Here is a 25,703-nt window from a genome sequence, read left to right as displayed (position 1 = left end):
GCCATGAATGCTAATATTATATATGGTGTTTCTAGAGGAATGCTACAGCTGTATTAATGTAGCTAAATGTTACTCAGCAGAGGACACGTTACTAGTTTAGTTAAGTCACAGCAGGTTTTCCTAGAGGCAGGTTTTAACAATGAGCACTGTAATGCGTATGGTTACACTGTTAAAGTGGCTCAAACAAAGTTGTGTAGCACGGCCTACTTAAAAACTCACAGACTCTAGACATGAGCGTTAACTGCACCAAACCACACAAGTCACTAATATTTAGCGGCACCACAACAGTTTTTTTTTTCTTTTTCAGCTTAAAAAAGCCTTTGCTAATGTTAGCTTGCTAACGACCTAGCTAGCATGCTACGCTGGCGTTCAGGCCTGATAGTTAGCCCTCCTGAACACGAAAACAAAACCTAACTTTGGACAACTGCAAGGCAGCCACAGGCGAAACACACACGGAGCATAGCACATTAAATGTTCTACAGCACTGTCGAATAAAATAAAACCCACCTGCGTCAATAAAGACCAACTACCGTCGTCCATCTTGATTTTTGAAACCTTGAACGCGAAAACCTCCAGCTGCCCTCTGATTGGACAGTCTGATCCAGTCTGATTGGATAGTCATTGTCCAATCAGATCCCTTTGTAAAAAATAATACATAGCTTCTGAGATTATTTATTTATTTATTGTTTAACTTCGTCACAAAGCAGATACAAATATTTTCATATATAGGGGAGTTCCTGTCATAGTATCCATTTACAAATAGAGTCAAGACAATAAATGTGTAAAACGTGTGTGTGTCTCATGAAGGCCACAAGTGCCTGTCCAGGAGGATTTACAAATATGTAAAAATTACCTTTTAACACACAAAGCTGTAGGATATGTGTATATTTGGCATGTTGCTACATTGCTGACTTGAATTCAGATCCAATAAAGTACTATTAGGTGGCAATGAAAGGTGGGAAGAAATTTCTTTTCATTATTTTTTTTAAGAATATATAATAAAAGCATTGTATGGCTATGGTTCCTCTTCTTTTTCAGACCTTACTGAGCAGAAACACAACAACACTAAGATTTAACAAGTTTGGATAAGCTTTACATGACTAATTAGATATTTTCCATGCTGGAAACATGACCTCCCTTAATGTAAGTGTGCTGCTTGTTAAATAGAGGATTGGAGATGGAGATATTTTATAGCCTCACTGCACTATTTCACATAGCAGAACTCAGTTTACAGCAGAAATGTAAGCAGCTTATCATCACTGACACTGCTATCACCACAGAACAGAGGACTGTTGGGATAAATGCCACCGTCATTTTTGGTGATACAGATTAAGACACGATTTAATAACATGCAGACCAAATAACCAAGGGAAGTCACATTGCAGGTAAAAAGAGGATAACAGGGAAATGCAAGAATCCATGTTTCAGCTTGTTGTTGGAATGCAGTCAAGGTGCTGTTGAAACATGTCCAGCAGCAGCATTCTGCACAGCAGAATATTTCACTCTGAAAGAGCATTTTCTATCCCAGAAAAAAAAAACATCAATTGAGGCTAAAACTGTGTAATCCAATACAAATGAAACAGCTCAAGGTTGAACCACTATACACACTTTTCCAAGCTTTTATTAATGTTTAGTGTTAATCTCACCACAGGCCTGATAATATTTAACATGCTGTGCACTTTTGACACATTGATCTAGTGACAAAGCCCAGCATGTCCATTCACAGTATAACCTGCGAGTTATACATAAAATGTGAGTTATAATTATAGTCCAGTAGCATGAACTATAATGTTTGCTAATGTCGGAGAGGGGGAGGTGGAGGGGGTGGTGGTGGGGGTGGTGGCACAGTACCAGAGGTGCCACCTTGAAGGGGTGGTGGTTGAGGATGAAAACCAGCTCCTGATACAGGTGGTGGAGGAGGAGGAGGAGGAGGAGAAGGATGAAAACCAGCTCCTGATGCAGGTGGAGGAGGTGGAGGAGGAGGAGGATGAAAACCACCTCCTGATGCAGGTGGAGGTGGAGGAGGAGTAGGATAAGGATGAAAACCAGCTCCTGATGCAGGTGGAGGAGGTGGAGGAGGAGGAGGAGAAGGATGAAAACCACCTCCTGATGCAGGTGGAGGTGGAGGAGGAGTAGGATAAGGATGAAAACCAGCTCCTGATGCAGGTGGAGGAGGTGGAGGAAGAAAACCAACTCCTGAAATAGGTGGGGGAGGAGAGGGAGGAGGAGGAAGAAAACCATCTCCTGACAGTGATGGGGGTGGAGATGGAGGAGCAGGAAGAAAACCAACTCCAGACACTGGCGGAGTTGGGGGTGGAGGAGGAATAGGGGCACCTCCTGCTGCATCACAGGGTGGAGGCAGGTAGATGCTGTTTAACAAACTGGTAGTTGATAGAGGAGGAGGCGTGGGGAGATGTGAACTCATTGAGAATGGAGGTGGGAAGCCAATGTCCATGAAGGAAGGGGAAGGTGGTGGGGAAGGAGGAGGCATATTAAGGTCCAAATTGGCAGGAGCAGGAGTGGGAGGCAGGCTGCTGTTGATGGGGTTGGTGATGGTTCGCAAGGTGGGGACTGATGGCAGAGGCACAGCAATGCCCAGATTGGATCTGCAGATAAGACAGAAAATATATATATATAAGTCCAGCTAATATGAGCAGCATTGACACCCTGAGAGTGATAACATTGCTGAAGACAAGAAATTGGTGAGGAGCTAGGTCAGCTCCTCTACAGCTTAGTGAATAAAATATTATAATCTCATTTGTTGAATCTGTAGAAAAACCAGTGAAAAATTATTATTATAATCAGCATCCGTAATAATTCAAGTTGGACTGTGTCTACATACACCAAAGTGCCTGCGGTGCTCCGTACGCTGTCTGCTCTCTTTCTGGGCAGTTCTTCAGTGGGCTGCAGGGAGAAGATCACTGAAGGTGAATAAATGCTATGGCATATTTCTACACCACAGTCAGCCAAACTGTACCACACAAGACACCACACTGGGACTACACCATTAAACAGGGGAATGAGTGTTCTATACAGCATTAATCAAAATGGAAACAACCAACCTTATGTAGTCTTAAAGTGTTTTTTTTTTTTTATTCACCTGGACACCATGTCCAACGGAGTCCAAGATGGAGAATGATATTGGGACTCTTGTGTAGCTTTTCTCAGGCTCGGTGCCTGAAGGTGGTAGGGTCATAAGCTTGGAACGGATCCTGTTTTTGGGGGTGGTAAAAGCACCGATCTCTCTCCTGGCCACCTTCTCCAAGTGGACAGCTGCAGCCTGGACCAGAGCACAGTGTGAACGGCCTCAGTCAAGAACACACAGACACTCCACTTTCACTTTAAGTCCCTTGAGAGGGTATTCATCACAAGCGTGATGAATACATTACATTGTTTAGATTATACACACTGTACTGAAAATGTATATCATTCTAGTTATTTACATTGTTTTGAATGCATAACCTTCCTGAGATCAAGCTCAGGTGTGTTTTAGGTTGGAGGTGCTCACCAGTGACAGCAGGTTGACAGAGGACTCCATATCTTTGATCTGCACAGCCTGTGAGTCCAGCAGCTTCAGCACGCTCCTGGCCAGACTGTTGATCTGGTAGGTCACACTGGCCAGTGCCTGAGTCGTCAAAGACTTGGCTTCCTCAATTCCCTTGCCTGGATCCTCTGCCTGCAGGATTTTTAGAAGCCAGAACAGCTTATAGGCCCAAATGTTGTAAAAATGCTTTTAGCCTAATTTATGCATAAAACACCATAACCGCACATTTAAAAAGTTAGGCTGGTAAAACAGTTGGGATATTTGTTTATGAGCATTACTCACCTGAAGATAATGGCTTTCACAGTAATCTGCCACTCGCAGGAGGTTGCTGTGGTTATCAACAAGCTCCTTCCTGGCAGCTACAGACGCGTCTAATATCTGAGTAATAACCTCAGAAATGTTCTTTGGTTCCGCCATTTCTCCCATGGGTGCTGGTAACAAAACCTTTTTTTTAAAAAAAAATAAAACTTAAAAGATTTCTTTACGCTACCTGAGGAGGATGGAAAAGTTTCTGGCTCAGTCGAGACAGGGTGGTGGGCGGTGAACGCGGAATTACCGGAGGGTAAAGATTTTCGCAGTCTCAGAGCAGCTGGTCCAAGGGCAGGGCTGAGACAAGTAACATCTGTCCCTTAAGAAAAGATTATTATCTTATATTTTGTCATAGGTTATACTATTTACACACCAATAAAGGTAAAGGATATATTAGAAAATATTTAATATGATATCAGGTCAATATCTCAGAATGAGATCCACTTGTATTATTTCTAAAATCCACTAGAGGGCACTGCAGTCTAGACAAAAGTACCTTAGGTATTTTGATCAGCTAAAGCCTATTGCTCTCCACATTATGATTATGATACTGCTGCTACACACACACACACACACATACACACGCGTATATATATATATATATATATATATATATATATATATATATATATGTATAAAAACATGTATATATATGTATATATATGTATAAAAACATGTATATATATATATATATATATATATATATATATATATATATATATATATGTTTTTATACATATATACATATATACATATACATATACATACACACACAATTCTGCCAACTTTGGTTGTCCCTTACCCATTTCTCAAGTGTCATCATCAGGTCACAGTTTTAATTTGTCCAGTTGGTTCATTCCCAATACGCTCAGCTGCACTTTTTACATAGTATTAACAGAGTACCCAAGATGGTGAATATTATACCTGATGAGAGCATGTTAGCATTGTCACTGAAGTTATGCTGTTATGCATTTAGCTCAAAGCTCAGACATTCCTGAGGGCTTGTTAAAATTTCTATCATTAACTCAGCCTGAAACTGAATTCTAACTCATAGGCTAAAGATGATAAAGTTCATGTTTCAGATTGTTGCATCACCTTAGTAGACCACAAATACATCGCAGTCACTTTATAATAGTGCTTTTAGAAAGGTTCAAAACCAAAAATATTTCAGTTTCCTCCTCCTCCTTAAACCATCAGTTTTGGAGTATCCAAATACAACAAATCATACGAATCTTATACTAAGATGATACAATGATAATAAAATGAACACGAAGAAATGATTAGCTAATGTTCTTTAAAGGATCTGATAACAGTCCACTGGGTGCCAAACTGTGTGCCAAGTTTGCTGGTATTACAGAATCATCAGGATCCTTGTCTACTGATAAGAACTATAGATGACTTTACACCTTCATTGAACTTTTCTCTGTGTTCAGCACTCTCTGGAGTCATATTGTACTGATATCAGATAATTAATAGTCCCATATAATGACTACAAAATTGGCCATTTACGATGAGGCTAACACTCATTGCTGTTATGATTATTACCTTTAGGTGTTGCATTTGCTTTAGCTGAACATTTCCTATATCTGTCACTGGCACTAAATGCAACTGGAAATGTATACTCACATAGAGACTAGCATGATAAACACACTCTGCTCAAACAAAAGACAATGGCCGGTTGAAATAATATACTATACAGATACTGAGGAAAGGCAGAGCTCTATACTTACCTTCTATCCCTCTATTTGACCTCAGACATTATGTCATTTTCTTCCTGGGCCTCAAATGTACAAAGAAGATTTTGCAGCCATCAATTAGTCCTTCACTCATTGTTCCACAATCATACTCTCTTTGCCTGGGTTCTTGCTTTTATTATCTAAGCATTTTCACACTTGTGAAACGTCTTCAGTAATATGACCTCTTTAAATGTATCCTGGACTGTCTGAAAAGGGCCCCCTGTTACAGATTAGCTGCAATGAAATCCAATTCCAACATGTTTTATGCTCTTGTTTACACACCTGAGCTATTCAACTGTGAAACCAAGTGCTAGTATAGTGCCATGTGACTTCAGCATAAAATATATTTACAAAATGTGGGAGAAATCATTCTCTTTTCATTCTCTCTTTTTACTTACAAGAACTATTACATGAGCTATTTGCAACAGTAGTAATCAACAGTCTCTACTATGTTTAAATTGACAGCTGAAATATCAAATCACTGACTCCAGTATTGAAAGCCAAAATTATGATATGAAGCTATGTCCTGAGATTTCTCCTATAAAAATACAGTTTGGATGAGGCAAAGCAGCTCTCTGTCTTAATATGGCAATAATATGGCCTTCTCACTGATGAAAAGTGTTTTATAGTGCAAGATTGTTATTAATCAGACATCTGATCATGTTGTTGAAATTCATACGTAATGCAGGTAAGTAAGTAAGTAAGAATCATAAAGGTTTATGTTATCCCACTCAAGTCCAGCAAACTAGAAATGTGGCCCCTTTTCACTGAAGACGTTTAATGTTTCTGACCATTTCTAATATAATGGCTCAGAGAAATATAATTATTTAATAATAATGCTGGCTGAATTACATCTAGCTGCTTCAATTAGTAACACCTGTATGTTTCCTACTATGACAAGTCAAAAACACCTGTGTTCAGTGGTATCTGTCTTTGTGCAGTATCTGAGAGGTTATATCCTTACCAGCATGGTGAGAGCTTTACTTCTATGTAAAACATTTGCAAAGGTAATAATCGTAAATCCTGCCATGTCCACATCCATGTTTGCCTGCCAGCAGTCTTCTTCATTGCTTTTGTTTGTTCATTTCTACCTTTGTTGCCACATTATCACCACCATTGGTCAGTCAGCAACACTGCACCCAACCACTTGCTCAGAAGCATACACCAGCCGTCCATCTAGTCAGTCTCTATGCATCCATCTCTATACAGTTTAATCCAATCCAGTGTCATAGTGGGCTAAAGGCAATCATTGGAGGAGAGGTGGGGAACACCCTGGACAGATCACAGGGCCGACCCATACAGCCAGATGAAAACTCACACTCACATCCACACCTGACGATAGTTTAGAGTCTCCAGTTAACTTAACCCCAATCTTTGATGACTTTGGACTGTTGGAGGAAGTCAGAGTACCCAGATAAAACCCATACAGGAACCTTGTGCTGTATGGGGACAGAGCTAACCACTAATTTATCTCTTTGAGAAGCAAAAGGTAAATGTCATTCATATAATAGATATTTATAAATACACTGATTTTATTGCAGCTAAAAACAAATCCCAGTTTGTCTCTGCAGCTCACTGTTAATATCTAAACCCCAGCATGAAGCGTGAACTGTTTTGCGTCTAAAAACATGGGCCGTTAACTGAGAGGAAATCTGGAGAGTTTTGAGCACTGTGACAAAACCAGGGAGTGTGACTTTAAGCTTCTGAATGAGGCCATTCAGAATGAAGCAGTGACTGAAGGAGGTCATAAAACACAATGTTCAAAACGAGTGATTTTATATTGCGCAAAGATGAGATCATAAATTTTAATGACTCGAATAACTGAACAACAGCATTCAACTGAAGGTGTGGATGAATAAATGTTCTTATCCATCTAAACACCCACATCACTTCCATCAAGCATGCTGATTTACAGTTGTTAGTGATAGTGAGGAGTCGATCAAAGTGTTTATTAACCTTGATATTCATGACGGCACTAATACTTTCTGTTTTATATGACCAATAAATCCTTATCATTCAACAAATGTCTTTGATAGTGGAATAAATTATGCTGCCTCTGCACCAAAGAAAATAATTTTAATGATGCTGACATTTTACTTTTGAGGTAAATGAACTTGCACATGGAGTTTGGAGCCTAGTATGACTTCTTGCAACATTTTCTTGAAATAAGTTAATTAACATTGAAATTGTGACTCTGGTGTGATCTCTGATGTGAAACTGAGCCCTTAGCTTAATTAACGCTCTTGATGGAACAGTCTTTGTCAGGTTCAGGCAGAGGGTGTCATTATGATCACACAGTGAGACAGAGATTAATATTTCAGGAGTTCAGCTTTGGGTCACCATGTTTATATCATCCCACACTGCGGATCATCCGTTGTCCTGAGATCAGGTGCTATAGGGCCACTTGGAGTTAGCTTAGATATCTATTAAGTCATATATCTTTAAAGTTTTATGACTTATTAGCTATCTAATAGATATCTTAAAAATATCTCCAGTGTTCCTAAACATACACTTGCTGATGTCTGTGGGAACATGAGGCACATGTCCAAGGTCAATCACCTGGAGGGTGCTGGCTACTTATTGACATCCTATCTGGGCTGATAGAAACGGATGGAGCACTGTGATGACTCGATCAGGCAGTGGTTGGCGTGTAAATCTGACTTTTCACATGCTTATACTTGTGGCTGATGCCTGATCATGACAGAGTGCAGTCAGAAAACGACCTATATGAAGTGTGAAGAAAGCTATGCTATGCCAAAAATAATTTTATGTCTTTAATGAGGAAAGAAATATACCTTTGGTTCTGGTTGGTTGATTCTTTACTTTTTTGCCATCCAGTGTTTCATGAACTGATAAAAATTTGAGAAAAGGGCAGCAGGTGCCTGAAGACTAATTGGAATTGAGTTTGAAATTGTGTATACCCAGAGAGAGACAATAAAACTGTCCACAAAGATTGTTAACTGCTGCCGTATATTGTGTGCCTGTGAGTGTGTGCCTGTGTGTTTGTGTGCATCCTGACAATGTAGTTTTCCTGCAGTCTCTGGCACAATAATTGAATTTGGCTTTTCCTTTAATGGAAGTCTGTGAAGTGTGGAGAAGCTGTGATAGTCCAGAACATCCAATCTTCACAAACAGGCATATGTTGCACACCACTGGACACAGATGCCGACAGGCACTATGTGTGTGTCTGTGGTGTGTTTGTGTGTGCTGTCGGATATAAGACGGCATGTTAAGACATGCCGTTTCTTCACCCATGCACGTACTTGCCATCTTTCTAAATGAATCCTGGATAATGCATTTGTTCTGTTTTGCAAAATCCTGATCATACCAGGATGATAGTACCAATAGAGTTAACAGAAATGATAAGATTCTACATATAATTTTTATTTTTTGAGAAAAACCAATAGATTTTGAAGATTTAATAAAGTGCTAACAAGCTGTTGATACAAAGAGGGATTGGTGACAATTGAGTGTCAGTGTTGAGTCTAGGTAGGTGATAAGAGGCTGGCACATCTGACATTAACAAAAAACTTACTGTTTCACTGTTTTATTAAACCAGTAAGCCATAGTTTGAATGTAAAAGCTTTCCTTTTCTGCTGTCACTTACATAGCAAACAGAAATAGTTTTTGCATTTCTCTTTATATTAAAAATTCCCAGAACCTCTTAAGATTTTAAGTAAGGTCCCTGTGCTGTTACTATCACTGTGGATCAATAGTTTTACACACAGCGATGTGTGTTGGGTGGCACTGCAGTTAGTCCTGTCACCTCATAGCAAGAGGGAAAGAAAGACCCTTTCTGTGAGGTGTTTGCATGTTCCTCCTGTGCCTGCGAGGGTTTTCTCTGAGTACTCCAGCTTCCTCCCACAGTCCAAAGACATGCAGTCTGGAGTTAGGTTAACTGAATGGTCCCCTGGGGGGGAATTTGTCTCTATGTGTCAGTCCTGTGATGGACAGGTTATCTGGCCCCACCTCTCCTCTAGTATCAAGACACTGGATGTACCATGGATAAATGGTTGATGATGGATGGATGGATGGATGGATGGATGGATGGATGGATGGATGGATGGATGGATGGATGGATGGGAAAAATCAAAAAGACTAGACCACATTTTCTGTGACCTCTCAGTGGTTTATTTGTAAGTTTGTTCAAAGTGTAACCAAGTCCAGTGCAACATGAATCAGGTGAATGATCAGCTGAATGCTAGCAGCAGATGATACATTTTAACATGTTAAAATATATAAAAACATGTAAAGGATTACAGGGTAGATGTAACAGAAAGACAGAGACATTTGAGAAGAGCCAATTATTTTGTTTGTGGTTAGCTAGTGGCATCTGGGAATAGGCTTACTCTCTCTCTCTCTCTTACTCTTACTCTCTCTGGATATAATGTTTGTTGCAATGGAAACACCTGCAGAAATAGTGCACAGAATCAGGTCACAGGTTTGCATGAAACTTTGTAGATCTGCAGAGTTTAGAAGGATCAATGCGACTGAAGCCATCCGTCACATCAAATCCTCAGTCACAATGTCATTTTAATGCTGAACAAAGGCACCAGAAATATAATACTGCAACAATCTGCATGTCAAACCAATGACTGTAAGCACAAACAGCAGACAGAGCTGGCGTCTGTCTGGTGGATAAAGTGGAATATTTAACGGCGAGAGAGGCAGATAGAGAGACACATGTAACACCTCAATTTGACACGGAGAGTTACTCAGTAAAACTGGTTTGTTCATTCAGAAATTATGGAAACAAAGTGTACACGTTTCTTATTACCTCAAATAAGAAATAAGGAATGGTGTGAAATAAAGAGCTGTACTCATTATTTTAATGATACTGATACTGGTACTAATCTGAATGTGAAGTAACAGTCAAACCGTGTGACTGTACATTTTGGATTTTTACTATAAAGATGCCAAAAAACATTTTATTAACTGGGAAAAATGTAATGTAGGAATCAGCACCACATTGGAAAATAAATTGTTTTCTTTTGTGATTTTGTTTTTCTTTTTTGTGTGTGATTGAGCGGAGAAGGTTATTTTGTAAAAATGTGAATGTGAATTCACTCGTGAATTTTTCTTCCAGCCTCTCTACCTTGAGTGTTGAAGCCTGTCACCTCCCTCTCATTTCAATCCCCTCTCTCTTTCATTTGTCCTGCATTTATAACTCCTCCTCCCTGTCACTAAGCTGAAGGAGCAAACTCAGAACAATAAACGTGGAGCCCCTCCCAGACACTCCAGTGCTGCTTACTGAGGCTTTACAGGCAGACACACTGAAGTGGTGTGTAATATCATATCTCTCTTGTTCCACAGTTGTAGAAACTTGGACCTGATTAGAGGTACATCTGAATCCTGAGAGGCTAGTAAACAGAAAAGGGAGGAGGGAAAATGGGGAAAAAATTTGTGCAATGATGTAAAGTGATCAGAGGGCAGGCTGCAGAGAAGTGTGGGCTGGGTTAAACCAGCACTTAAAAAGAAGCTCACTTTGGCTCCTGTGCAGTTCACCAGCAGCCAGGCTGGGAGTGTTAACAACAGAGCAGTGAAAGAGTGGATGAGACAACAGCTCCAGGGGGAAGGTTTACTCTCACTTCATTGGAGCTAGTGTATTTTTAGCTTTTTCTCCTAAATCTTCCACTTTACTGTTTTTCTTTCTCATCTGTTTTTTTTATTTTGTGGGAGGTAGCCATGGGCACTGAACTGTACAGGTTTTTCTGGTCTATGCTGCTGCTGCTGCCTGTGTTGGGGCTCTCTGTGGCTCTGCCAGAAAGCTGGCTACCAGGGACATATACAAATACCATGGCTGATGCACTAAGGTTCCTCAGTGACTACAACAGCACTGCCGAGGAGGTGTTTTTCTACAGCGTCTCTGCCGACTGGAACTACAAAACCAACATTACAGACTACAACTCTGAGCTTCAGGTAGGACAGCTCCAGGGGTCTTGAGGTTACAGGGTGGTGTGTTAGCTGAACCTTTCTCTCACGCTGGTAGGAAACTGTCCCACTGTTGGTCATTTCTTGCCAGTACTGGCACCTCGTCACCACAAATGCTTGCATGGTCAAGGGTTTCTGTGGAACTGAGCCCTTCTTGATTTGGAGATCACCCCTATTCATCTCTCTCCAGAATCACATGCCCAGTTTCCTCCCAGTGCAGCCAACTCAGCTTGTGTGTATCTAGAAATATAAAACAGATCTGAATGCCTGTGGTGCAACCGTCTTCAACTTTTGAATGCATTTCTAGGGGGTCTTGCATGCTATTATGTTGACTATTTATTTGCTTAACTGCCTGTTTGATGATTTTTTTTCTTTGTGCTTAATACAGTTTCTCCAGATACAATGCCATTTTACACATATTAGTAGTCTCTATGGTCCAGTGTGGCAATAATAGCAGCTGACAAAATGCCTCTCTTTGGGACTTTTAGCTCCATTATGAAACAATGTATTCACAGCCCATTGCAGTTTCATTTCACCATATACCTGAGAAACATCTGCAGTACAGTCCTGCAGGAGACTGTAGGAACCAAACTGCAGTGGGCATATAGAAATGCATGAAAGCAAATTGTCAGATGGACATACCCAGTGCAAATCCTCTGGGACTTTTTTCTATGCTTGTGCTTGGACAGCTGTCACAACAGGATTTCACTACACTGTTGAGGCTTTCTGTTCTCTTCACACACTGAACAGGTGTAGATGTGGCCCCCACCACTCTGCAGAATGTGTCCGGGATGTAGGGTGAAAGATGAGCAGGCTTGTAGTTGTTGAGCACAATTTATTATCATTATTATTATTATTATTTTATTGGGGGGAAGTTTAAAGATGGGATCAAAGTGAACCAGTGCACTGAGCACCATCTGATCAGGGGCTATCATGACTATTCAAACTGAGCATTGTTGGCAATCTACTCACCCTGCACTACTAATTCATTGCATCGAATTTAGCAAAATAGATTGACAGCAATGCAATGAATAAACTGTAACATACTCAGTCATGCAAACTTGCAGATGCACATAAACATACTTCCTCAAGCCATGCAACCTCAGAGTCTACTGTATAGAGGATCAAACAGACTGAGGATCAGTTATAAGGCTTGAGATCTCCACCAATGAGAGCAGATATTAATGACTGATGTCCTTTGAACCCAAGAATAAATTACCAGTTGCCTTCAAGTGTCACAGTTAGACCCAAGGTTTAGTCATTAACTTCACTATTTACTGTTGGCATTTTCATACAATGTGTAAGTAAAGTTTGCAATCTAGTAAAAATGTTCAAGTAAAGCATTTCATTTTCTAAAATTGTACATCTGGACACAATCTGCCAACGACAACAACATTTCTTCTTAAATCAAGTTGAGATATTTAACAATCCAACACCTCTTTTTAAATACAGTCTTTAATCTACTTACCGTCAAAGTTAATAATCAGCCTCTTATTTCAAAAGGACGGATAAGAAAGGCTTGAATAGAAATGTAACTGCATTTATGAAGCTACTGTTCTGTCAGTTTTTTTTTTTTCAGGAAGTGTGACTAAGTCAGCTGACTTTGATAAGTGATTTGAATTTCCCAACTTTAACATGACACGGTATGGGCGTTGTGACGTAAAGGAAAATTTCGTAAGAAGAGTTCTCCAAAAATCTGAAGTCAGGATCTGAGTTTACATATATATATATATCAACTCATACCTCCATCATCTCAGTTTACTTCATGATCATGATCATCATGATTTCTTTCGTCATCCTGGCCACAGTGAGCTGTAGATGATTCCTCCCACCCCACATTCACCTTCTCTGAAACATCATTATTGCAAAGAACAAAAAAAAATTAACATTCTTCATATTTTGTCATTGTGATCCTTCTGGGTTGAATTAAATGACCAGCAGAACCTATGTCGCATTTTGATTGTTGCTTCTTGGTACAGCGGTTGATCCAATTTATCATATTCATATTTGCCTCCTCTCACCTTTAGGTAAATGCATCCCTTGACAAACAGGCCTTTACTGAAGCCTGGGGGTCAAAGGCCAAGCAGGTCTTCACTCCCGACATGCTCAACTCTCTCCCTGATGCAAAAGACAAGAAACTCATTGAGAAGATCATGAAACTGGGGCCTGCCAACTTGCCTGAGAAAGAAAGAGAGGAGGTTTGTTTCTGTTCCAAATGTAGTAATTGGAATTTTGTGATTGATTGTTGTTTTGTAACCATGTAACTGCTCACCTCTTTTGAGCCCCGAAGACTAACTTCAAGTCTCTTCTTGTGTGCAGTACAACACCATTCTCAGCGTCATGAGCAATATTTACTCTACAGCTAAGGTGAATCCAGAGCCAAACATAAGCTGGAGCCTGGAACCTCGTGAGTAAATTACAGTACAAATGCATAGTTGTTTGAGTATTTTGAAAGAAACAGGGACAGAGCAGTGTAGAGAGATAGAAAACAACCAACAATGTGTGTGTTTGGGGGGGGGGGGGGGGGCAATTTAGGAAGAAAAACAGTTGTAAGTGGTTAAGATCTTATCAGCTCTTGGAAGACTAACAGGATGGGCAAAATCACTTTAGAGAAGTCTCCAAAGGAAGAGTTATGGATGTGCCAACAAGTCTTGAGTAAAAACCAACAAAAACAGCATGTCAGTAGCTTTAAACACACCAGAAACATGCTGTGAACAATGGACTTCTTTGTCAGCAGCAACTGCCAAATGTAACACAATCAACCTGCCAACACAACAGTGTGAGAAAGAGGGTAAAACTACTTCTACTGAAAATTTTTGCTTGTAAACATAAACAACCTCATTTGCAGTTGTTGCAGTGTAGACGCCATAGTCGGTTGGTTTAATATCACTGGAAACAACCTAAGGTGGTACAGGGATAACATGACCATCCATTCATAAATACCATTGGCAGCAATATAATAACATACTGTTGAGAGTGTCCTCTTCCATCACTCCAGATATCTTTGTGGTCTGCACCTTCCACCTTTTCCTCACCTCCATTTCCTAGTTTATAACATTTGAAGATGAATGTTTCACATGATTCCTAGACTACTATGGGGTAATCATAACTCACAGCTTATCTCTTGGTATAGTGTCTGTTTTGGCTTGCTGAGAGCAAGTGGAGTGTTTTAGGAAAAGCTTTCTACTTCATGTTTTTGCTTCAGATGAGGTCACCCTCTCTTCATTTTCCATCGTTTTCAGATCTTGTACAAATCATGGCTAGCTCCAGGAGCTATAAGAAGCTGCTGTATGTCTGGGAGGGCTGGCACAACGCATCAGGTGTACCGATCAAGGAGCACTACCCCAGGTTTGTGGAGCTCAGCAACAAAGCCTTTCAAGCTGATGGTAAGAACCTTCCCTTAACCTCTGCCTTTGACCTAATAATCCAACTTAATGCTACAAGTAATCAATTTAACACGAATGAGAACAATGACTTAAGAATGGAAAGCACAAGAGAGGAAGAACATTAACGTCTTATCTTGTTTAGGATTTGCCGACACTGGAGCTGAGTGGCGATCTGGGTACGAGTCTGAGACCTTTGAGCAGGACTTAGAGAAACTTTACAAGACCGTTGAGCCCCTCTACCTGAACCTGCATGCATTTGTGCGCCGTCAGCTCTACAACCAGTATGGTCCCAAATACATCAACCTTAGAGGACCTATCCCTGCCCATCTGCTAGGTACAAGAGAATATTTCATATTACTAACATTCTACCTAATAAGAGCCAGGAATATGTGCAGCATTGCATAAGGGACTGTGCACAAATTTGTAGAGTGGGTGGTGTGGTCAGAAAAGAGGTGGTTAGTTTTTCTGTTTGTTAAAGTGACTTTAGTCAGGGTAAAGACATTTTGTTTAATGGTTCCAAACCTTGGTTTTATATTTTATCTCAGCCTAAAAAAATGTTGTTTAAATTAACTTTTACAATTAGGGAGGTGACTCAAATATATGTTACTGAATCTGAATCCAGTTCTTTATCCCCTACCCACCATGGGAATGTTTGCACAGTCCTGAGAATAAACAGCCCTGAAAATCATTAAAGATGTAATTGCACAAGTCAAGGACAATACAACACAACACACTATGGCAAAAACTTTGTGTGCTTATCTCATTACCATGAATGAACATGCTGTATAGAGTCATTTCCTACAGTGCCTTGGTATCATATAACAAGTCAGTATTGTTTCCTAAGTGTGTTTTCGTTCTCAATTTCAGGAAATATGTGGGCCCAGACCTGGAACAATATTTATGATATGATGATCCCATTTCCTGACAAACCCAACATGGATGTGACTGATGAAATGGTCAGACAAGTAAGTATGCGGGAAATATTTAGTACCACTGGGATGGACCACAGGGGAAAACCACTCTTTAGTTCTTGCAGCAAGTCATTAGCAGAAAACTGTTACAAATCCCAAAACCCACCTCTTCCTCTGCGTTGAGGTGATTAATGAGTCATAACCCATTAAGAAAAATTGGGATTTATGTTGCAATTTTATTTATTTATATTTATTTATTTATTTTTTACAGGGCTATAATGCCACACACATGTTTCGAGTGGCTGAGGAGTTCTTCACCTCTCTGGGTTTAGAGAAGATGCCTCAGGAGTTTTGGGATGAATCCATGTTGGTGAAGCCTGACGGTCGAGAGGTGCTGTGCCACGCGTCTGCCTGGGACTTTTACAACCGCAAAGACTTCAGGTAAAAGTTCAAAAGACACAATGATGTTCAAGTGTTGACTTTTGACGTTAAGGGTTTTTGGGGATCTGGGGATCTATAGCATTAAGTGTAGGACTCATCCATGTACGGTAACCCTTTTACTCTAACTGGGGTTTAACTAACACAAACAACAAATGACTGTATATATAAGAATTCATTATAACCTTCAGTTAATATATTCATTTTCATAGTCATTTATACTGATACTTATCTTCCTCAGGATCAAGCAGTGCACCAGAGTGACAATGGAGCAGCTCTTCGTTGTGCACCATGAGATGGGACACGTCCAGTATTACCTGCAGTACAAGGACCAGCCTGTGGGGTTCCGACGTGGAGCCAACCCGGGTTTTCACGAGGCTGTGGGCGACGTCTTGTCTCTCTCCGTTTCCACACCCAAACATCTGCAAACCATTAATCTGCTGGAATCTGCTGCCTCTGACCCTGGTACAGAAACTAGAAAAGAAATTTAAAAAATCCCAGTCACTGAATTACTCTCTATTTTGTAAATGAAATGGTGCATTGTGTTTGTCCAGAAACTGATACAAACTACCTGTTCAAGATGGCTCTGGAGAAGATAGCCTTCCTTCCCTTTGGCTATCTCATCGACCAGTGGAGATGGAGTGTGTTCAATGAGCGCACTCCTCCAGAGCGTTACAACTCTGAGTGGTGGTACCTCAGGTAGGCTTGTCTCTGGGAAACACTTCCTTCCTTTTTGGATCCATCCAGTACTTTATTTCCTTTTTTGTTTAAGAAAACAGCTGCTTCCACACTATTTACAATAAGATGTCGTTTTCTCCTTACCACCTTAAGACTAATGCTACATGGTCCATTACAGTACAGTACAGTAAAAGACTGTGGTTGTATTGGCTTACATTCAGACTAAACTGTGTGTGTATGTGTGTTTGTGTGAAGTTTGGTGTTGCTGGAAAAAGTGCACACATGCTCAACTGACTCAACAAACAGGACAAAAGGAATCATAACAGACTGAGTAACTTTCCAGAGGTTGGGTCTTATGTAACTTTGCGCTTGTGTGTTGTTGTTTTTTTAAAAGGACAAAATATCAAGGCGTCTGCCCACCCACAACACGCACAGAGGAACACTTTGATCCTGGGGCAAAGTACCATATCCCATCAAACACACCATATATCAGGTAAGAGCCTGCGCCACTGACACCACTGTGACACGTATTAGCATTTTTCATCCAGCCTGACTATTTTTTTTTACTTATGCAGACTAAAGATGGAAGAGTTTTAATGTTGCTTAAAGCTCAATCCAGAAAATTTGAGCCAGCAATGTCAGCAATGTGCTTCAATTTGCCCCCAGGACGAATGTAAAGCAAATAAAGCGAATTAACATGCAAGTTATGGCTGCTGAGCTGGGAATAAAGATATTGTGAGCAGTAATCTGGACTGAACTGCTGGAATTTGAGTGTGGTTTTGAACAATACAATAACCATACAATAGCAGGAAGCTTGCTGTAAAGGCAACGAAAAGCATTTGGCCGTAGCTGCTTTCTTGAAGAATGTGAGGAATGACAGTCCAACACAGAGTTACACAGTGTTATACTATTTTATGATGAACATTTTAAGTCATTTTTAATATTTTAATTCTGACCTTTTAAAATATCATAGATTTTTGTCTTTTCCTAAAAGCAAACATACTTCATGACATCCACTGTTTTAAAATTTGATGATTTTTTTTATATTTTATTTTTTTATTGTTTTCTTTTTGTACTTTTTGTGTTATATTTTGTGTGTAAGTAGGACATAAGATGACAAAGTAATTCTCATCCCCTGCAGGTATTTTGTCAGCTACATCCTGCAGTTCCAGCTTCATGAAAAACTGTGTGAGGCAGCAAACCACTCCGGGCCTTTGCATACATGTGACATCTACCGCTCCGCAGAAGCAGGCGCCATATTAAAGTATGACATTGTGCTGTTGTTCGTGAATAACGGTTCATGGGATGTGTGAAGACATGACACAGTTTCTTTCCTCCCCCCTCCAGGAAAATTCTTCAGGCTGGTTCTTCTAAACCTTGGACTCTTGTGCTCCAGGAGGCTATAGGGACCAATAAGATGGATGCCAGCTCACTGATGAAATACTTTGATCCTATTATAAAGTGGCTGGAAAAGCAAAATGTAAATGAGACCTTGGGATGGCCTGACTTCAACTGGGTTCCACCCATCCCTGAGGGCTATCCTGAAGATATTGGTAAGAAAGGAAGCGACACCGTAAAAAAGTAAAAAGTGGATAAAAAGCGATATGAGTCAAGATTTTCTCTGTATGATACAAACAGAAGAGGGCAGTTTGTGTTCCAGCAAATGAGAGACTCTGGTGTTTACATATTATAATCATAATTTACTAGTCAGAATTTTCCTAAAATGTTTGCTGACAGCACACAGCGTCCTGCATTGGGTCAAATTTCTTTTACTCCAGGGAAGAATACAGATGAGCTTGATGCAAAGAAGCTTCTTGAGGAGTACAACAGCACAGCTGAGGTGGTGTGGAACACTTACACCGAGGCCTCCTGGAAGTACAACACTGACATCAACGAAGCCAATAAGAAGGAGATGGTGAGACCCTCCGACTGACCAGCTTCACTGAGATCAGCCTAACATTCTTTGATGCTCATCTGTCATCACCAAATTATGAAGAGCCGCCGCGTCACGTTGATTTTTCTGCATTAAATCAGGAAATCAATAAAATGACTGCTTAACCAAACATGTGTCAATCAATCAAGTCACTAACTAATCCATGTATGCAAGTCTCTGTCTACCTTATTGACTCCTACCTGTCTGTGAATCTTGCAAGAACAGTCATTCATCAACCCGCATCCATCCACTCATCCAATCAGCGCGCTTCTAAAGACATACAATGTATAAATAGGAAAATTAAAGAGTATTCATTATCCTTCTCTAGCTTGAGAGGAACCTGGAGATGGCAGCCCACACCCTGAAGTATGGAGAGAAGGCCCGTCAGTACGACACCGCCGACTTCCAGGACGCCTCGGTCAAACGCATCATCAAAAAGCTCAGCGACATTGAGAGGGCCGCACTGCCCTCAGCCCAGCTGGAGGAGGTGTGGGCGAAGTGTTTTTAGCTTTACTAATATTTATTCTAAGACAGAACTGCACATGCTGAGAAATCATCAGCTCAGTGTTTGAAAGGAACAGCAAAAATCCACACTGTGCATGCAGTAGGTTTACAGAGAATATACTATCACAGTATTCAGAAAGACTTCCTGGAAACCAGTAAGATTTCTTATAAAAAACATACTTATGTTTATGTACTATCTAACAGTATCTAGCTACAAGAGCGATGGCAGCTATTAGCAGACCATGCATGAAATTCCTGCATCAGTCAAACGATTTAGTCTGATTTACCAGCTTCAGGAGACTACTAAAAGAAGACTTGTTACTGATGTGTTTTCTCTGATGAATTCTAAGCATAGCAATGGGATGTGTTTTACATTTTTACCCAGCTCTACCAGCTGAAGACACACCACAACTGAAAATAATCCCTCAGAGCGCAGGTCGCAGCACCTGACAGACTAGAACACTGTTCATTAAACAACCTGTTTCTCTCACATGCTCATATCCTCACACTCTTCCTAAGCAGCTGTAGAAAGAATCCATACAATGTGAAGAAAAAAAAAGGATTGCTGATGTCTAATCCCTGGTGGATGCCTTTACTTTTTCAGTACAACACTCTCCTATCCAACATGGAAACCAAGTACAGCGTGGCTGAGGTCTGTAGGGAGAATGGGACGTGCCACCCTTTGGATCCAGGTAAAACTATGGAATATAAGCCGTTCCTAATGTTTTACTCAAAAAATATAGATAAAATGAATAATGCAAACAGTAACTGCTAATGCCACCCAGATAAGTCATGGTTAATGATTAATTATTGGTAATTGATAATTTCAATAAGCTATGAAATAAATTAATGGCTGTAATAGGGGTAATAGCTGTCATGTTACTATGAAGGATTTTACAGAAAACTGAAGGAATACATCATATATACTGAATATATGTGGTATGTTCCAGATCTCCAGAAGATCATAGCAGAGTCCAGGGACTATGATGAACTGCTATTTGCCTGGAAGGGATGGAGAGACGCTTCTGGGAAAAAAATACGGCAGGATTACATGAGATATGTTGAACTGGCCAACAAAGCCGCCACTCTCAATGGTACAGAAAGAGGATTTTGAAATCCCCCTTCTCTCTCTTGTTTGAAAAATACAACAAATGACTAATGAGTTGACCTACATGATGCGGAAATTTAAACAGTAGCATCTTTTTTGTTGGTATAAAACTATGTGCATTGTCTACTTTAGAAATTACAGCTCAGTGATTGTGGTTATCCCTGGTGCCGTCTGTACAGGTCACTCTGACAATGGGGCTTTCTGGCGCTCCTTGTATGAAACCCCTACATTTGAGGAAGACCTGGAGATGCTGTGGACGGAGCTGGAGCCACTCTATAAAAACCTCCATGCCTACGTTCGCAGGGCCCTGTACAACAAGTATGGTTCCAATTACATCAACCTGAAGGGACCTATTCCTGCTCACTTGCTGGGTAGGTAACAAGAAGTAACTTTAATTTCTTTCAGAATTGCAATTTTTTGAACTGGCACTATCAAAGTCACCCTGTTTTGTAATAATGTTTAAAGCTTAGATTATTCAAGGCTTTCGGGACTCAGGGCTCAGGTCACTTCAATTAGTATTTCACTATAGAATCCAAAGGATTCCAACAATTCAGCCAAAACTCTCCTTTTATGTGGGAACACATCCCGATGATAGTCTGTCACTGGCTGCAGATGCACTTGGATTTAGGTGGGATTTAATTTGCTTTCAGAGGCGTCAAGCGTAAGACCGTGTGTGACAGTTCCACACAGTTAGGGATTGGACTAACTCACAGCCACAGATCTCACTTCGTTAAACACTGGCAGGGCAGAGGATGACTTGCTTTGTGACTTCTTAGACCTCGAAATATGAATGCTGTCTCCTGTCCTTCCAGGCAACATGTGGGCTCAGACGTGGTCCGGAATAATGGATTTGGTCATGCCCTACCCACATGCTACGCAGGTTGATGCCACGCCAGCTATGGTGGCAAAGGTGAATGAACACATGAACCAGCTGTTGCACATTGATCACAGTTACACACGTGAATACACAAGGACATACACACAAAAGAACACACGTTCCCACACTCAGGCTTTCTTCCATCGCTTGTGGTGCAGCTTTAAAGGTCAAGGATCAGTTTGCCTCAGTCAAAATAAGACGTGGATGCAGGCCAGAGGGTTTTAATTGCACTGAATCATTTAGTCATCCATAACAGTGTGACATTTGCTATATACTGCACATATTTATGTCCTTTCTGAATCATAATTCAGTAACAATTTACACTTTGTGCAATCATTTATATCCTAGATGTAGCTGTTGATCTTTAAACATGTGCAATATCTCACTGCCTGACAAAATTGTTTAAATGCATACACATACAACCACAATGTCAGTTCATGCTCATTTTCCCATTCAGGGCTGGAACGCCACCAGAATGTTTCAGGAATCCGACAGTTTTTTTACTTCCCTGGGTCTGCTGCCAATGCCGAAAGAGTTCTGGGACAAGTCCATGTTGGAGAAGCCGTCTGACGGACGCCAGGTGGTGTGCCACGCTTCTGCATGGGACTTCTACAACAGAAAAGACTTCAGGTTCATCTTTTTTTTTTAAATTTAGTGCTACACCATTAACCCATTTTATTCCAAAACTTGTGACCTTCATATAACTGTTATTTAATCTGGTATTCTAGTGTGCAATTCTCACTTCTCTTATTTGTTTAAATATTAGAATGTGTTCTACGTATTTATAAGAGAAGACTTTTCAACACCACTATGTGTATGGAAGCCAGAAACATGTGAGATTTCTGGATATTTAAGCTGTAACTATATCTATGGTTGTGTCTCCAGGATCAAACAGTGCACTGTTGTGACTATGGATGACCTGATTACTGTGCACCATGAGATGGGCCACGTCCAGTACTTCCTGCAGTACAAAGACCAACCTGTATCCTTCCGCGACGGAGCCAACCCTGGCTTCCACGAGGCCATCGGCGATGTACTAGCCCTGTCTGTGTCCACACCCAAGCATCTGCAGAGCATCGGCCTCCTGGACAAAGTCGAGAACAACCAAGGTGAGTGAACAGAACCATGAGGACTACATATTCCTGTAAAAGCATGCAATGTTATAACACACTGTTATAACACATTACTCTAGAGAGTGATATCAACTTCCTGATGAGCATGGCACTTGACAAGATCGCATTCTTGCCTTTTGGCTACCTGATGGACCAGTGGAGATGGAAGGTATTTGATGGACGCATCCCTTCGACTGAGTACAACAAAGAATGGTGGAACCTCAGGTAAGGTTGACCATCACTTTTACAATTGCCACCATGATTATCACCTAGAAAAAAAATCTGTTTATTAGCTGAACAAAATACATTTGTAAATGATAGATTCGTTTTGAGTGACTGATCTATGATTTGCTTAAATAACATGTAGTCTTTGCGTTGCAGAATGAAGTACCAGGGACTGTGTCCACCTGTAACTCGCACTGAAGAAGACTTTGACCCCGGTGCAAAGTTCCACATCCCTGCTAATGTTCCCTATGTCAGGTAATTTTTGCTGATTGGACATAACAGGGCAACTGATAATTAAGAGAAAATAAATATGTGTATTTAGTCACATGACCAAAAATCTATCACAATTAAAACTAGTGTATCAGAATCACCTTTTGTGTTTAGCTGTTTTTTTTATTCTGCTGTCATTAACGCATAGTGACGACAGTGTGTGTTTAATAATCTTTAATCAGGTACTTCGTCAGCTTCGTCATCCAGTTCCAGTTTCAGAAGGCCCTTTGTGATGCCGCCAAACACGTTGGGCCTCTCCATACCTGTGATATCTACAAATCTAAAGAAGCTGGGAAACTGCTGGGGTTGGTACACACACCCAAAATCACTGTATACTCTTTACACATAATTATACATTAGGTCAAATTATATCTCTTTTCACCATTAAAATGGATATTAAATACTATATATACTGTACTGTGCAAAAGGTTTAGGCACCAAAAATACTTTTAATATAAATTTCATTAGTAGTTTTTCAGTTATCAATTAGCTTCCTACAAACTGAACCTTGGAGAAGCTGCTGCAGTTCTCGTGCCAGAGTCTTCTGTCTCTTCATGTGATCCCAGACTGACTCCGCACGGCTGAGATCTGGGCTCTGTGGGGGTCAGACCATCTGCTGCAAAACCACTGGTTCTTCTTGCCTCTAAAAAAAAAAATCATTCATCATAAACTCCAGTGGATTCTTAATGGGCTTGTTGTCCTAGACATTGAACCTGAGATCAATCAGACGCCTGATGGTGTTATGTGATAAGACTCTAAAACATCTAAAGTGCCTAAAACATCTGTGCAGTACTGTAAATGATCAGGAAACAAAAGCCAAGGAAAACACAGTGTGTTAGATTTAGCAGCATGTGTCACATAATGTGTGTAATTATAGAACGTCATCTCCTCTGACCTGCTTTCTGACCTGCGTTGCTCTTTGCAGTGATGTGATGAAGTTGGGTTTCAGTAAGCCCTGGCCTGAGGCTATGACCATGATCACCGGCCAGCCCAAAATGAGTGCCCAGCCACTCATGGAGTATTTCAAACCCCTCATTCAATGGTTGGAGGAACAGAACAACAAAAACAATGACATTCGTGGGTGGCCTGAGTACGACTGGAAACCTTCAAGTATGTGAAGGACAATCATGCAATACTTTCAAAGAAATGCACACATGGAAGCTCGTGTTAAATAAGTTTTCCAATCTCCAAGCCAATTTTTTTTTAAATTTCTTCCCAGAAACAAAAGGTGCAATGTCTTCTCACAGAGGCATTTATTTTGTTTTACTTCTCCGCTGCAGCTTCCAGTGAAATCAATCTCCTGCTCCTCTTGTTTTACTGATGAGATCCTGCTGAAAGGATGTATACAGATTAGACTGATGAGATTCAACTGAGCTAGGAAGAGATGACAAGAAAAAGAATGCAGCTGTTGTGGGAGAGATAAAGAGAAACATGCTGGATTTAAATAGAAAATGAATGACTTTTTCTTTCTTTAGACTACACTGTGAGCGCAAGTTACCTACAATGACTATTGTCATGTGGTGTTTACCATGTATGACAAATACGGTTATTTTGTGTCAGCAACAGTGGTATAAAATGAGTAATAGCTGCAGCAGTTTGGAGATTTAGTATCTTAGATGCGCCATCTGCAGGTAGGAAGAATAATACCATGTGTGCATTTGAATTTCTAGCAGGCAGCAAACTGCACTTTTTCTTTTCTTCTTCTTTCTTTGAGGTTTTACATAATGAAGTTACAAAAGTAAAAAATAGCAAGTGTTCTGCTGGAAACAGACGAGTCAAGAGGTGACACTAGTGTGAGTGGTATTGTGTGGCCTCTATTTTTCTGGTAACTTACAAAATGGGGACAGTATTAAAACCAGGGGTGGGATGCAGAGGCCAGAAAAAAAAAAAAAAGGATCAGAGGAATTTTTTTTATATTGTGGGTTTTTGTGCTGATTACTATAAACTTGGGTTCAATATTAAAAAAAGAAAATAAACTATATACCAAATTTCAGTGTCCTTCCTTATAGCTTCCACCAGTAGGCACATATACAACGACTTTCAATGTTTTACTTGTTCCTCTTTGTGGAGGAATCTGCAGATTATTAAATATCAGTGATGAGTTTGCGCAAAATAATCGATAAGAGAGGTTCTTACTGAGTATTTTGTATGTGTGCTCCACAGGTGAAATTACCACAGTGGAAAGTAAAGTGGACTTCCTGGGCATGAATGTCGACAGCTCTGCCGCCATAGCTGGCCAGTGGATCCTGCTGGTCCTTGGCCTGGTCCTGTTGGTGGCCACCATCCTCTTGGCCTACAAGTACAGAAGGTCAAGAAAGCCTGAAAGGTCCTTATCCACAATGGAGCTGAAGCAAAAGGACTAGTCGTCAGTGACAGCCCAGAATCAACCACAATGTGAACATCAGTGTTTTTGTGTACTGTACAGCACACATGATCTAATATGTTTTCTTTTCTGCCTGCCTCCCTGTGTAGTCTTGTATATTTATTATATAAACTTGGAATCAAATAATTTTTTTCCTATGCAAACAAACATTTCAGTTTTGTAATTTATTTGTAATATTTCAGTGTTTAGGGAGGTAATATTTCATATGAATGTTTGTAAAGTCAATTGTTTGAGCATTTTTGAATATTTGATTTTGTTACTTTTTGTCAAATCCTCTGCATTTCTACAATAAATACATTAAATACTTTTTCTGCCTGTGCGTTCAAACCACACGTTAGAGAAAACACAGAATGATAAA

The 25,703-nt window shown here is 40.3% G+C and overlaps 2 protein-coding genes across 3 annotated transcripts; one reads left to right on the top strand and one right to left on the bottom strand.

Moving 5' to 3' along the window:
- Positions 1–663: 663 nt before the first annotated feature.
- Positions 664–6,632, bottom strand: abi3b (ABI family, member 3b). Of its 2 annotated transcripts, XM_033325743.1 has the most exons (7): positions 6,554–6,632; positions 5,584–5,633; positions 3,827–4,172; positions 3,509–3,676; positions 3,101–3,280; positions 2,843–2,904; positions 664–2,606 (listed from the first exon to the last, which is right to left on the bottom strand). In XM_033325743.1, exons 3-7 carry the CDS (start codon positions 3,968–3,970, stop codon positions 1,796–1,798), a joined length of 1,365 nt encoding a protein of 454 aa, XP_033181634.1. In that variant the 5' UTR covers positions 3,971–4,172; positions 5,584–5,633; positions 6,554–6,632; the 3' UTR covers positions 664–1,795. The 2 variants fall into 2 exon arrangements, with proteins under 2 accessions (XP_033181634.1, XP_026170863.1); XM_026315078.2 differs by lacking the exon at positions 6,554–6,632 and having other exon boundaries at positions 5,584–6,029.
- ace (angiotensin I converting enzyme (peptidyl-dipeptidase A) 1) lies at positions 3,933–25,590 on the top strand. The gene is made up of 26 exons (XM_026315075.1): positions 3,933–3,978; positions 11,273–11,508; positions 13,548–13,718; positions 13,840–13,927; positions 14,763–14,906; positions 15,049–15,240; positions 15,774–15,871; positions 16,089–16,258; positions 16,497–16,720; positions 16,810–16,954; positions 17,328–17,426; positions 18,075–18,197; positions 18,281–18,486; positions 18,712–18,848; positions 19,195–19,353; positions 19,975–20,062; positions 20,321–20,464; positions 20,658–20,849; positions 21,291–21,388; positions 21,813–21,985; positions 22,241–22,464; positions 22,548–22,692; positions 22,849–22,947; positions 23,145–23,267; positions 23,888–24,072; positions 25,126–25,590. The coding sequence occupies exons 1-26, from the start codon at positions 3,942–3,944 to the stop codon at positions 25,323–25,325; spliced, it is 3,900 nt and encodes a 1,299-aa protein (XP_026170860.1). The 5' UTR covers positions 3,933–3,941; the 3' UTR covers positions 25,326–25,590.
- The last annotated feature ends 113 nt before the right edge of the window (positions 25,591–25,703 follow it).

The sequence above is a fragment of the Mastacembelus armatus genome, chromosome 19 (assembly GCF_900324485.2).
Source record: "Mastacembelus armatus chromosome 19, fMasArm1.2, whole genome shotgun sequence".
NCBI classification, from domain to species: Eukaryota; Metazoa; Chordata; class Actinopteri; order Synbranchiformes; family Mastacembelidae; genus Mastacembelus; species Mastacembelus armatus.
This window is presented reverse-complemented; position numbering and strand designations above follow the sequence as displayed.